The 14,147-nt window shown below is 40.4% G+C and overlaps 1 protein-coding gene across 1 annotated transcript in view; it reads left to right on the forward strand.

The window, feature by feature from the left end:
• The window catches only part of LOC109913474 (EH domain-binding protein 1-like), a 140,895-nt gene that overhangs the window by 110,376 nt on the left and 16,372 nt on the right, over positions 1-14,147 (forward strand). The window contains exon 8 of the mRNA XM_048601169.1: positions 7,407-7,538. Within this exon, the coding sequence (XP_048457126.1) occupies positions 7,407-7,538 (132 nt within the window). The remainder of the gene's footprint in view (positions 1-7,406; positions 7,539-14,147) is intronic.

The raw sequence follows: 14,147 nt of genomic DNA on the forward strand, positions 1-14,147 counted from the left end.
GGATCAGTGGAAGAAAGGCTTTTATGACTGGAGAGACAGCAGCGAAGGCAGAACATTCCAGAAGACATATGGACTCCTGTATGGACTTTGAGAATCTAAGTTTTAATTCAGTTTTCTTATTACTTGGGTTTATATAAGTGGGATTCGTGTTTATTAGAACAACATACCAGTTAAATTTTGTTCAGTTAGGGAATAGTTGGTGGTTAAGGGGGAATTGTTTGATTTGTTAGTAGTTCTGTTAATTTGTTCAATGTTATGGTTAAATAAATAAATTGTTACTTTTTGCTTATAAAGTGAATATTAGGAATTTTCTTTCATTTAACCACTCCTTTTTAATGAATAGGTGAGATGAGGTGAGATTCTCTGGGTGTTTCAGGTTTATTAGGAGGGGACCTCTGCTCCCGCTGTAATAGATTGGGGGCTTATGTTTCGATTTTAATTATCAGAAGGGTTTGACCTCCCCTTCCTAACACCTTCAAGGATTAGGGGGAAAGAAAGAGCAATGTTTCTTTCAGAGAGCTAGTACAAACACTGAGCCACATGGCCTTATTTTATACTTTAGAATTCCATGATTTTGTTTTTGAAATGCCACATTTTGTGCTAGTTTATTTAACTTTTCCATCAGTACTTATACTAAACAGTTAAAGTTATCTTGCTAGTTATCTGGCCAGTTTTTATCCAGTTTTCAAACTCATTCAGAATAAGATCTAAAACTTTTTTGAACCAGGAAATGCAGTCTCGAAGGAAGTGACAGTCCATTTAGGATAGAGATGAGGAATTTCTTTTCTCAGTATAGTGACTTTTTGGGATTCTTTGCCCTCAAAGTCTGTGGAAGCTCAGTCAGAAGCATAGTCAAGTCTGAGATCCATTGACTTCGATAAGTCAAAAGCATCAAGAGATGTACTGATAGTAAAGAAAAATGTTGAAGTGGAAAATCAGCAGTGATCTAATTGAATGGGCAAATGGGCCTGAAGGGCTCAGTAGCCTTCTCCTACTTGTATTTGTTATGCTCTTTTCCTGGCAAGATAGGATATTCGCAGCTTAAATTTCAGTTGTGCCAGTTATTTTGTAATCACTGCCTCATTCATTCATTACTTCTCCCTTTATATTGAAATTCATGCTTAGTCATGTTATAGACTTGCAGCTTCTGGCAGTATTACCAATCAGCTACCTTGCCAGCTGGCCAAAGTTAGTCATTCTCCAGATGTTCCATTCAGTGTGAAAGGAGACCTCAATAAACGAAGATGCAGAGCTTCATAAAAGTATATTGGTAATGATGTTGGCCAATCTCACTAATTTCCCTCACTTTGTCTGGATTTCAGAGTTCCTAAAACTGACAGATTTGAGTGAATTTGAGGAACCAGATTATCCTGATACACTATAGGTGATCCAAGGCTATCTTGTTCCAGAAGCTATGCAAACTATGGTATTTTTTAGTTGAGTTAGATGATTTATTGTTGACTTGGGCAGACTAAAACTTGAAAGATTGTACTTGACTTATATAGATGTTTGAGCTCTCCAGTTGGTTAGGACACTGTACTCGCTCATCTCAAGACTTTCATTTCTAGTGCATTTGGATGGGATGGGAGTTTCCTTGCTCTGCTGTTTTTGAGGATCTTGCATTGATCAAGCTTTGATGAATCTCAGCTCCACTACTGAACATTTCATGTTTGTAAAACAGTATGACAATGTTGTGTAGATGCTATGGAGATGAGGAAAGATTTTTTTCCTCTGAAGGCCATTAATCTAGACATTTTCCCTCAAAACGTGGAGGTTGGGTCATTGAATATGTTCATTTGGCTGAGTTTGGCAGTTTTTTGATAGACAAGGCAGTTAAGGGCGCTGGGAAAGTGGGCAATGAGACCAAAAGCAGATCAGCCATGATCTTATTGAATAGCAGAGCAGCCTTGAGGGACCAAGTAACTAAATCCAGCTCCTAAATTCTAGGTTTCTAACTCCTCTGCCCAATCTCATTGCCTGGTTCCAAACTTGGGAAATGGAACGTCGGGAGAATGACTAACTTTGGCCAGCTGGCAAGGTAGCTGATTGGTAATACTGCCAGAAGCTGCAAGTCTATAACATGACTAAGCATGACTTTCAATATAAAGGGAGAAGTAATGAATGAATGCGGCAGTGATTACAAAATAATTGGCACAACTGAAATTTAAGCTGCGAATATCCTTTCTTGCCAGGAAAAGAGCAGGTCCATTGCTCTTATCTCAAATTAGTTGATCAACCAAAATTAGTTGATCTTAAGTGAAAGGTTTTCTTTCCCCCTTTGGGTTATGATCTAAGCTGGTGGTAATATTGGACAAGTCACACTGAAAATGAAACGTGGCTTGTTAAGTTTCTTTTTGTCCTTATTGTTTGTAATGGTATTTTACTGAATATATTCATAAGAGACTGCCAGTGCAGTTTTAACAGAACACCGAAGTTTATTACACAACAAAAGGAAAGAAAGTATTTTACACTATACACCAATTATTTAAAACAATTATGTTAAAAATATCAGAAGTAAATGTTCAAGTCTTTTACCTTCAATAACGTCTTTACAGATATTCAAATATTAGTGAAGGATCACCTGTCTCCACTTTAAAATTTCTTGTTCAGTCAGCACAGCTATCATTGATTCCTGGAGCTTACTACTTATTGACTTTGAAACACTTTCAGAGCAAGCATGTAAAATTTCCAGCAATTTTCTAATTCTGAATGATTTATCCTCAGTCACTCAGAACATTTTCCCCAACTCTGATTTTTCTTTCGGTCTTGCTAAAGTTAACAGATCATTGTTGTAGGACTGAACCTGCGCATTCTCCCTGAACTTTTCAATGGTTCAGTCTTGGTGTCATAGGATACCTTGTTTCTAGGCAAACACAATTTTATTTCTTTGACCCTTGTGTCTAATGCGCTGAACTATTCACCCGGGGGGTTTGGAGACCTCACTTAGACTCATGTAAACAAAACCTCAGACTATCCTTCCCCACTCTTGTAACTCAAAAACTATGTCCCTCCCTTCTTCACAAAACGATATAAAATTACAAAACAAACCTAAAACTAGGCATGATTCTGTCTACTTTAAAATCCAAGTTTTCAAATCTTAATAACATTCATGAAATTTCATCACACCTTCATATACGAGTGGATATGTGAACTTTTCAGGCATAATTCGACCTTCTCAGTTTTCTTTTCCATAATTTATGGATAAATATCTAGACCAGTACTGCAGATTTTGAACTTTGGTGGAATTTTGTTTTTCTTGAAGCTTTGAGGGTGTGTGGACAGTGAAGATTGAATGAAAATAGACAGTTTTGGGGTTTTGCTTGATTACTATTGATGATTATGGAGTATTTCTGTACAATTTTACCTGCTAAACTGGTATAAATAGGGAATATTTAGCATAGATTTTGGAAATTCAGGTTTTGTAAGCCCAAAGGCCTACTTTCATGATACAGTCATAGAGCACAGAAACAGACCCTTTGGTTGAACTTGTTCATGCCAACCAGTTTTACATAGAAAAACAGAAACACAGAAGATAGGAGCAGGAGGAGGCCATTCAGCCCTTCGAGCCTGCTCTGCCATCCATCATGATCATGATTGTCTGACTCAATCCACCTAATCCTGCTTTCTCCCCATAACCTTTGATCCCATTTGTCCGGAACGGCTTTATCTAGCAGCCTTTTGAATGCATTCAATGTTTTGGCATCAACTACTACTTGTGATAATGAACTCCACAGGCTCACCACGCTTTGGATGAGGAAATGTCTTCTCATCTCTGTCCTAAATGGTCTACCCCGAATCCTCAGTCAGTGACCCCTGGTTCTGGACACACCCACCAGCAGGAACATTCTCCCTGCATCTACCCTGTCCAGTCCTGTTAGAATTTTATAAGTCTGTATGAGATCCCCCTCATTCGTCTGAACTCTAGTGAAAATAATCCCAACCTAGTCAATCTCTCCTCATACGTTAGACCCGCCATCCCCAGAAACAACCTGGTAAACTTTCACTGCATTCCCTTGAGAGCAAGAGCATCCTTCTTCAGAAAAGGAGACCAAAACTGCACACAATATTCTAGGTGTGGTCTCACCAAGGCCCTGTACAACTGCAACAACACATCCCTGCTCCTGTACTCGAAACCTCTCACAATGAAGGCCAACGTACCATTTACCTCCTTTACCTCCTGCTGCACCTGCATGCTTACCTTCAGCGACTGGTGCACAATGACACCCAAGTCCCGCTGTACATTCCCCTCTCCCAATTTACAGCCTTTCAGGTAGTAACCTGCCTCCTTGCTTTTGCTTCCAAAGTGAATAACCTCACGTTTATCCAAATTATACTGCATCTGCCATTGATGTGCCCACTCACCCACTTGTTGAGATAATGCTGAAGGATCTCTGCATCCTCGTCACAGTGGACCCTCCCACCCAACTTGGTGTAATCTGCAAACTTTGAGATGATACATTTTGTTCCCTCATCCAAATCATTAATATATATTATGAATAGCTGGGGTCCCAACACCGATCTCCGTGGCAACCCACTAGTTACTGCCTGCCAATTTGTAAAGGACCCATTAATTCCTAAGCTTTGTTTCCTCTCTGCCAACCAGTTTCCTATCCATCTTAATATACTTCCCCTAATCCAATGTGCTTTAATCTTGCATAATAATCTCATGTGGGACTTTGTCGAAAGCTTTCTGAAAGTCCAAATATACCACATTGGCTGGCTTCCCCTAGTCAACTTTACTAGTTACATCTTCATAGAATTCCAACAGATGTGTCAAGCATGATCTCCCCTTCATAAATCCATGCTGATTCTGTCTGATACTGCCACTGCTTTCTAAATGCTCCGCTATAAAGTCCTTGATAATGGATTTGAGAATTTTCCCCACTACCGATGTTAGGTTTACTTGTCTATAATTCCTTGTTTTCTCTCTACCTCACTTTTTGAATATTGGAGTGACATTAGTCACTCTCCAATCTGCAGGGACTGTTCCAGAGTCTATAGAATCCTGGAAGATGACCACCAATGCATCCATTATTTCTAGAGCCACTTTCCCAAAACTAAACTAGTCCTTTTTGTCTGCTTTTGGCCCATATCCTGCTAAACCTTTCCTGTTTGTGTACCCGTCCAAATATTTTTTAAATGTTGTAATTGTGCTTGCCTCTACCACTTCCTCTGTCTGCTCATTCCAAATACGCACTGCCCTCTGTGCGAAAATGTTGCCCCTTTGGTCTCTTTTAAATCTTTCCCTCTCCCCTTAAACCTATGGCCTCTAGTTTTGAACTCCCCCACTCTCGGGGAAAGACTTTGGCTATTCAACTTATCCACACCTCTCATGGTTTTATAAACCTCAATAAGGTCACCCTCTCAACCTCCTATACTCCAGGGGAAAATTGTCCCAGCCTGTTAAGCAATCATTTGTGCTTAATTTATTCCACCTGCACCTAGAAAGCCTTTTTATTACAATTCTTGCTTTCCAGGTTTAGTAAATGTGAGATGATAGTAAAGGTTTTGTCCTCAAAAGTTGATCTTTTCAGTCATGTCCTGCTGAATTTGGTTGATTGTCTGGATTCCAGGGTATGTAGGAGTTGCGGAAAACTGACCTTTGCTCTGAGTTATGTTATAGGACTAGGATTTTCAGGGTTTAATTATTGGTCATCCTGCTCCATATGACCACCATCCCTGGAAAGAATCCACTGTGTACTATGCTCATTATTTGCCACAACAATGCCAGAATTTCACCTGACCAAAGATGTTAGATTTCTTTACTATGTTTCCTTGTGTTGCTGATTATTAAACCTCTTATTGGTTACACTCCTGATTGTACCAAATATCTTTAATCAAGTTCTGTAATAGGAAATAGGTTTTTCTGGTGGTGAGAGGAATTGGGGAGGTACTTTATGATGGTCCAGTGTAGAAAATCAAATGGTCCTGATTTTAAAAGTAACTCATAAAAATGATTCTAGGTAGGCTTAGTAATGTTACTACATAAAGCTTTTCATTTGAAAATAATGGTCGAGAGACTAAAGGTAAGTAATTTCAAGATTTAATAAAATGACTCTGTTTTCATGTTAGTGGTGGTGAAAATAAAAATACTCAACTCCTTGACCTGTTGGATAGAAATTCATTCTTCCTGACAGAAATAAAATTCAAGCTTGCTGCTTCTGTATTTGTTCAGCACAATCCCCAGTCTGCATTTACCACTCAGGCATTCCTGCACAAGAACAATACTCACAAGATATATTTTTGAACTACTGTGGAAATCTTATTTTGATTAGGGTTTGAGACTTGGAATTGCAAAAGTATAGAACCCACAAATTTGTTGGAATTGTCATTGATGTCTTAGTTTAACTCAGATATGTTGACAGGTCTCTTTGAATTATTAACACAACTTGTGGCTTACAGTATATAAACAAAAACAAAAGCTGTAATTATACTTCAATGAGGCAGATGCTCCACAGTACATGCTATCTTTCTTTCCTTGTGTTGCTGATTATTAAACCTCTTATTGGTTACGTTCCTGATTGTACCAAATATCTTTAATCAAGTTCTGTAATAGGAAATAGGTTTTTCTGGTGGTGAGAGGAATTGGGGAGGTACTTTATGATGGTCCAGTGTAGAAAATCAAATGGTCCTGATTTTAAAAGTAACTCATAAAAATGATTCTAGGTAGGCTTAGTAATGTTACTACATAAAGCTTTTCATTTGGAAATAATGGTCGAGAGACTAAAGGCAAGTAATTTCAAGATTTAATAAAATGACTCTGTTTTCATGTTGTGCTCATGGTGATTGTGATTTTGGGGTATGTACAGGATATTGATCATTGCTACAAATAAACCCTCATTGTATTCTACTGGCCTAATATCTACACGGTCTTAATTGAATGTGTTGCATGAAGTGTAATTGAAGGTAAAACAATTAGTGCCGATATTTGCATTGAAATGTTCATTTATTGTAGCAGTGAATTTATTTTCTGTAGCATTATCCTACCAATTCATTTCACCAGGTAATACATTCCTAACACTAAGATACAAATATTTGCTCCTAGAAGTTTTGTCTGTATTAGTCTTGTTGTTCCACATTTTAGACCTACCAGTTGTCTCTTACAGTGGGATTCCTTGCCACACCTCTGCTTGTTGTGTACCTGCGTAATGCAACTTTTCATAGAACTGTGTGAGCAAATAAGAATCTCTGTCTCTTGCTTGCTTTCATTCTCTCTCGTGCGTGCTCGCTCGCTCTCTCTCTCTCACTCACACAATGTCACATGCTACCCACCTTGTTACGTTTTAAGTGTTTCGGCAACTGCAGCAGATTTTATAATAAGCTAATCTCATTTCACAGTTTTATCCATAAGATTGAAAACCATATGTAAAAGTATGGAATAAAATTATACAACTGTACTTTTGCAGAACTTATCAATAAACTCAACATTTTGGAAGAAGAGGAGGAACCCCTTAACACAAGACATGATCCGTTTAGAGAGCTTGATACTCATGCATTGAATCCTTTTGGAGACCCAGATGATGATCCTGATTTAGAAGGTAAAAAGTTTTCTTTCATTGTAGTACATTCAAAATGGTAATTTTTAAAATAAAACAGTACAAATTTTTCAATAAGGCTGGGTTGAGATTTTATACTCTTGTAAAGCTTTTGGTATCACTAAAAGAACTTGGCACAAGGCATTAAGCCACAAGAGTAATAATTGTCATTTGTTCAGTCCTGCTGGTTGTTTTGCTAACGTTTTAGAAACTACACAGTCATTCTCATCTCTCTATTGATATAGGAACAAGTGATGTGACTTACTCCTATTTGAAATTAGTAATTCATATTAGTTAGCAGTTAGCATTCCAAATATCTCAAAATCCATAAAATCCATTTCTCACTGTCAACCAGATATGTTTCAAATGAAGAGAAGAGTATGATATAATGTACAAAGTGCAGATATTCAGAGAATTAGATGTACTTCCAGGGGTAGATACTGGAGGCAAAAACATGACAAAATCATGGTACAATGACAGCACAGTACTACCTACAGAATCAAAAGTGACCCTGGAAAATCTGGAAACTTGGACATTTTCCACATCTTGTTGAATTTAGACATGGAATGCTTCAGTATCTAAGGAGTTGTAAATGGTGCTGACCATTGCTGCTTGACAGTCAGAGGTCTTGCCATCATTGAATCCTCACTATCAACACCCTACGGTTACCATTGACCCAAAACTGAAGTGGACCAACCATATAAATACAGGTCAGAGGCTAGGAATCTTCCAGCGAGTAACTCAACTCCTAACTCCCCAACATCTGTCCACCATCTATAAGGCACAAGTCAGGAGTGTGATGGAATACTCCCCAGGTGCCTGGATGGGTACAGCTCCAACAACACTCAAGAAACATGGCATCATCCAAGACAAATCAGTCCACTGGATTGGCACCACATCCACAAACATTCACGCCTTCCATCTGTGCAGAGAGGAGCAGAGTTAATGTCTTGAGTGAAGAATTTTTACATGAAATATTAACTCTTCCTTTCTCTCCGCGGATGCTGCCAGATCATGGGGAGGTGATGGCCTAGTGGTATTATCGCTGGACTATTAATCCAGAGAACTAGATAGTGTTCTGAGGACCTGGGTTTGAATCCCGCCACAGCAGATGGTGGAATTTGAATTCAATAAAGATATCTGGAATTAAGAATCTAATGATGACCATGAATCCATTGTCGATTGTCGGAAAAACCCATCTGGTTCACTAATGTCCTTCAGGGAAGGAAACTGCCATCCTTATGAGGTCTTATGAGGATAGGCTGAGGGACTTGAGGCTGTTTTCGTTAGAGAGAAGAAGGTTAAGAGGTGACTTAATAGAGACATACAAGATGATCAGAGGGTGGACAGTGGGAGCCTTTTTCCTCGGATGTGGTGGCTAGCATGAGGGGACATAGCTTTAAATTGAGGGGTGATAGATATAGGACAGATGTCAGAGGTAGGTTCTTTACTCAGAGAGTAGTAAGGGCGTGGAATGACCTGCCTGCAAAAGTAATGGACTCGCCAACTTTAAGGGCATTTAAATGGTCATTGGATAAACATATGGATGATAATGGAATAGTTTAGGTTAGATGGGCTTCAGATTGGTTTCACAGGTCGGCGCAACATCGAGGGCCGAAGGGCCGGTACTGCACTGTAATGTTCTATGTTCTATGTTCTATCCTTACGTGGTTTGGCCTCCATGTGACTCCAGACCCACCGCAATGTGGTTGACTCTCAACTGCCCTCTGAGCAATTAGTGATGGGCAATAAATGCTGCCTAGCCAGTGATGCCCTCATCCCGTGAATGAATAAAGAAAAAAAATCTGCTGATTTTCACCAGCATTCTCTGTGTTTATATTTCAGATTCCCAGAATCCACAGTGTTTTGCTTTCATTCACTCCTTCCATCTCCACTCTGCAGCAACAGTGTGTGCCATCTAAAGGATGCACTGCAGAAATTCACCAACGCTCCTTAGGCAGCACCTTCCAAACCCAAGAACACTTCCATCTGGAAGGACAAGGGCAGCAGACACATGGGAACATCACTAACTGCAAGTTTCCCTCCAAGCCACACACCATCCTGACTTGGAAATATACCACCATTCCGTGAATTTTGCTGGGTCAACAGTTTACACAGCACAGAGGGAGACTATTTGTCCCATTGTGACAAAGATAGGACAGCACTAATCCCATTTTTTAGCTTTTGGCGCATAGCAGGATATGGTAACTCAGCTGAATATTTAGATACTGCTTAAATGTTCAGAAAGTTTCTGACTCAAGCACCTTTCCAGGCAGTGGGTTGTAGATTCTCATCTCCCTCTGAGTGAAAATATTTTCTTCAACTCCTAATGCCCTTCTACTTCTCACCTTAACTCCATGCACATTGGTTACCAATCCCTCATAATTTGATACACCACTATCAGGTCCCTTTTCAATCTTCACTGCACCAAGGAGCATTATGCCAGTTTTTCCAATTTTACCTCATAGCTCAGACCATCCAACCTATTCAAGACTTTGGTTAGGCCACACTTGGAGTACCATGTGCAATTCTGCTCACTGCACTGTAGGGAGAATGTGATAGCACTGGAGAGGGTGTAGGGAAGATTCACAAGGATGTTGCCTGGGAGGAGCATTTTAGCAATGAAGAGAGGCTGGAAAAGCTCAGGCGGTTTTCTTTGCAGCAGAGAGGTTGAGGGAGTCCTGACTGAGGTGTATAAAATTATGAGGGGCATGGACAAGATGGACAGAAAGCAGCTGATGCCCTTAGTTGAAGGGTCAATAACAAGGGGTGTAATTTTAAAGTGAAAAACAAGAGATTTGGAGGTGATTTGAGAAAAGATTCTTTCACTGAGAGTGGTGAGGGTCTGGAATGCACTGCCTGCGAGGGTAGTTGAGACTGGAAACCACAACCTTTAAAACGTACTTGCATGAGCACTTGAAGTGTCATAATATTAAAGGCTATGGGCCTAGTGCTGGAAAGTGGGGTTAAAGGGATCTTTCTCATAATGGCAGGTGGTGACTAGTAAGAATTCCGTAGGGGTCAGTGTTGAAACCACACCATTCATGTTATACATTAACAAGCTGGATGGAGGAACTGAGGGCATTATTGCTAAGTTTGTGGGTGACACAAATATAGGTTGGGGGGTGGGTGTTGTGGGGGTGACGGGGGTGACAGGTAATGTTGAGAAAGAGGATGTAATGTAGTTTTGGCTGTTTGGACCACAGGTCTCTTCTGTACTCTGTGATTCTATGATTTCTGCAGTTTTGAGGTGCTAAACACACTAGTAATTCCTCTCAATTTGTTAATGTCTTCTGATATTTCACAGTCCTCCATCCTGATGTCTATACCTGCACCGTCCTTTTCCATTGTGAAGACTGAGGCAAAGTATTCATTGAATTCTGTGCTCATGTCTTCTGGGTCCATACACACACACATTACCTCTATAGTCCCGAATGGGTCCTACTCTTGTCCCAGTTATTCTCTTAACCATTATATTTCCAAGAAACCCCTTTGGGTTTTTCTTTATTCTACACACCAGTGCTCTTTAATGCATTCTCTTTGTTTTTGTAATTTCCTTTTTAAGTTTCCTTCCTGCGCTTCTTATACTCCTTCAGAGACAGTGCCACATTTAACGCTCAGAATCTGTCATAAGCTTCTCTTTTCTTAATCCTAATCTTTATGGCTCTTGACATCCAGGCTTCTCCAGTTTTTGTGCCACCCTCCTGTCCTTGGTCATTGGTAAGGTTTTAGAATCCTTTATTAAGGATGAGATTGTGGAGAACTTGGAAGTGCATGGTAAAGTAGTCAGCATGGCTTTGTCAAGGAGTAGTCATGCCTGACAAATCTGTTAAAATTCTTTGAGGAGATAGCAAGCAAATTAGACAAAGGGGAGCCAGCAGATGTGATCTATTTGGATTTTCAGAAGTCTTTTGACAAAATGCTGCACAGGAGACTACTAAATACGATCAGAGTTCGTAGTGTCAGGGGGCAAGGTGCTGGCATGGATAGAGGATTGGTTGGCAGACACAAGGCAGAGCTTGGGGATAAAGGGTTTTTTTTCAGAATGGCAGCTGGTGACTACTAAGAGTTCTGAAAAGGTCACTGTTGGAACCACAACTAATCATGTTGTACATTAACAAACTGGATGAAGGAATTGAGGGCATTGTTGCTAAGTTTGTGAATGACACAAAGATAGGTTGGGGGGGGACAGGTAGTGTTGAGGAACCAGAGAGGCTGCGGAAGGTCTTGAACTGGGTAGGAGAGTTAGAAAAGAAATGGCAGATGGAATACATTGTGGGAAAGTGTGAAATTATGCACTTTAGTAGGAACAATAGAGGCATAAACCATTTTCTAAATGGGGAAGGCCTTTGGAAATCTGTAGCACAAAAGATTAACATGTAGATTCCATTGGCAGTTAGGAAGCCAAATGCAATGCTAGCATTTATTTCAAGAGGGCTAGAATACCAGAGCAGAGATATATAGCCTCATCAGTACAGGGCTCTGGTCAGACTGCATTTGGAATATTGTGAGCAGTTTTGAGCCCTGTATCCAAGGAAGGATGTGCTGGCATTGGAGGGCGTCCAGAGGAGGTTTCCAAGAATGATCCTGAGGATGAAGGGCTCGTCGTTTGACGAGCAGTTGAGGACTCTGGGTCTGTACTTGGAGTTCAGAAGGATGAGAGGGGATCTGATTGAAACTTACAAAGAGATCTGTTTAGAATGGATGTGGAGAAGATGTTTCCATTAAAAGGAGAGACTGCTACTTGAGGGCATAGCCTCAGAGTGAAGGGACTACGTTGAGGAGTTTCTTCAGCCAGAGGGTGGTGAGTCTGTGAAACTCATGGCCAAGAGGGATGTGGAGGCCAAGTTACTGAGTGTATTTAAGACTGAGATAGATAGGTTCTTGATTGGTAAAGAGATCAAGGGTTTACAGGGAAAAGGCAGGAGTGGGGTTAAGAAACATATCAGCCATATCGAATGATGGAGCAGACTCAATGGGCAGAATGGCCTAATTCTGCTCCTTTATCATATGATCTCACTGCCTGGTTGCCATCATCTACCTGGCTGTTGGCCATTCTCTCCCTGCCTGCATTTCCTTAAGCTGCAAGGTGCCCCCAGCTGTCACTCATGATCCAAAACCCTGAGCTTGAGTTGCTTCAGCCAGAGGTATCTCCTGTTCACATGATCATCCAGACCAGCAGGAGTATCAAGGATTTTCCACTTAGCGCAGTGTTATAAAGCAGAGGTCAACCCCGTTCTGTGAACTAAAACTGAAATGCCCAAAGATGAGCACCTTGAGCTATAATCTGTAAAAGGAGTGTGAAAAGTGGTGTAACCTGCCTTTCAGTAACTTCTAGTGGTTTATTTTATTTGAACACTCGCTTTACAATCAACAATTAACTATTTATTTATCTAACTCTTAACAGTGAACAATTTAACTAAACTATTAACAAACCAAATAAACAAATCTAACTAACAACCATTCCTGAATAAAACAAGATTCTAATGGAATGCTGTTCCAATAAATACAGGTCTCACTTATATAAAATAAAGTAGAATTTAGTCTCTCAAAATTATTGCCAGAATATGTGTCTTCCAGAATACTCTGTGCCTTCTCTATTGAATGTTATGTCAGGGGCGCCTCCTCCATCGATTCTTCGGAGAGGAATGTTAACTAGTTGTGCCATTGGTACCTTTGATATTTAAATGGTGCTTTCTCTAAGACTTAGAGAAGACTGTGAGAGCCAGTGATTCTCTCTCGAGAGCTGAGAGGTGTTAACTCTAGCAGGTGGCAGTTGGTTCTCCTGTCTTTGGGAACTGCCCCTTCTTTTATACCCTTGATGACTTATCAATATTTCTTACTGTATGATTGGTCCTATGTTGCCAAACCATCAGATTTAAATGTAGTTGGTTTTTGGTATCTTAGGGCCTGGTTCAAATTGATTGGCTAAATTGAAATCTATTGTCTTGGTAGCAAAACAAAACTGCTGCTTGGCCTGCTAACTATACAGCCTTTTTGATACAAATGTTTCAATTCAGGTACTCTCTGTGTACCTGCAAACCCACAAGTTGTTGCCCACAAACATCCTTTTGGAATTTCTAAGCATAGAAAAAGTACATCATCTTTTATAGGGACCAGGCATTGCTTTCCCCCCTAGCATTTTACAAACACCACATTCTAACCTCCTGCCTCCCAATTCCCGAGTACTTTACCCAACTTTGCAATAGCAGGATGTGCATGTCATGGGCCTGAGCTCCCCAGGCATACTCTAGTAAAATAGAACATTAACCTTCCTCCTAGAAAAATTTTATTCTTGTTTATGAACCGAGTCCCACTTGGATCTGCCACTAGTCTGCCTGCTCCTCAAACAGAATCTTCACCTCACTCACTCCTCCCACTAACACTGACCGAATGTCACAGGGTCCTCACCTCCTCTCAATAACACTAACTGACTGTCACAGGGCCCTCACCCGCTCCTGTCAAGAACACTGACTGTCACAGGGCGCTCACCTGCCCCTATCAGTAACACTGACTGTCACAGGGCCTTCACCCGCTCCTCTCAGTAACACTGCCTGTCACAGGACTCTCACCCGTTCCTCTCAGTAACACTGCCTGTCACAGGGCCCTCAC

Source organism: Rhincodon typus, chromosome 9 (genome assembly GCF_021869965.1).
Source record: "Rhincodon typus isolate 14 chromosome 9, sRhiTyp1.1, whole genome shotgun sequence".
NCBI classification, from domain to species: Eukaryota; Metazoa; Chordata; class Chondrichthyes; order Orectolobiformes; family Rhincodontidae; genus Rhincodon; species Rhincodon typus.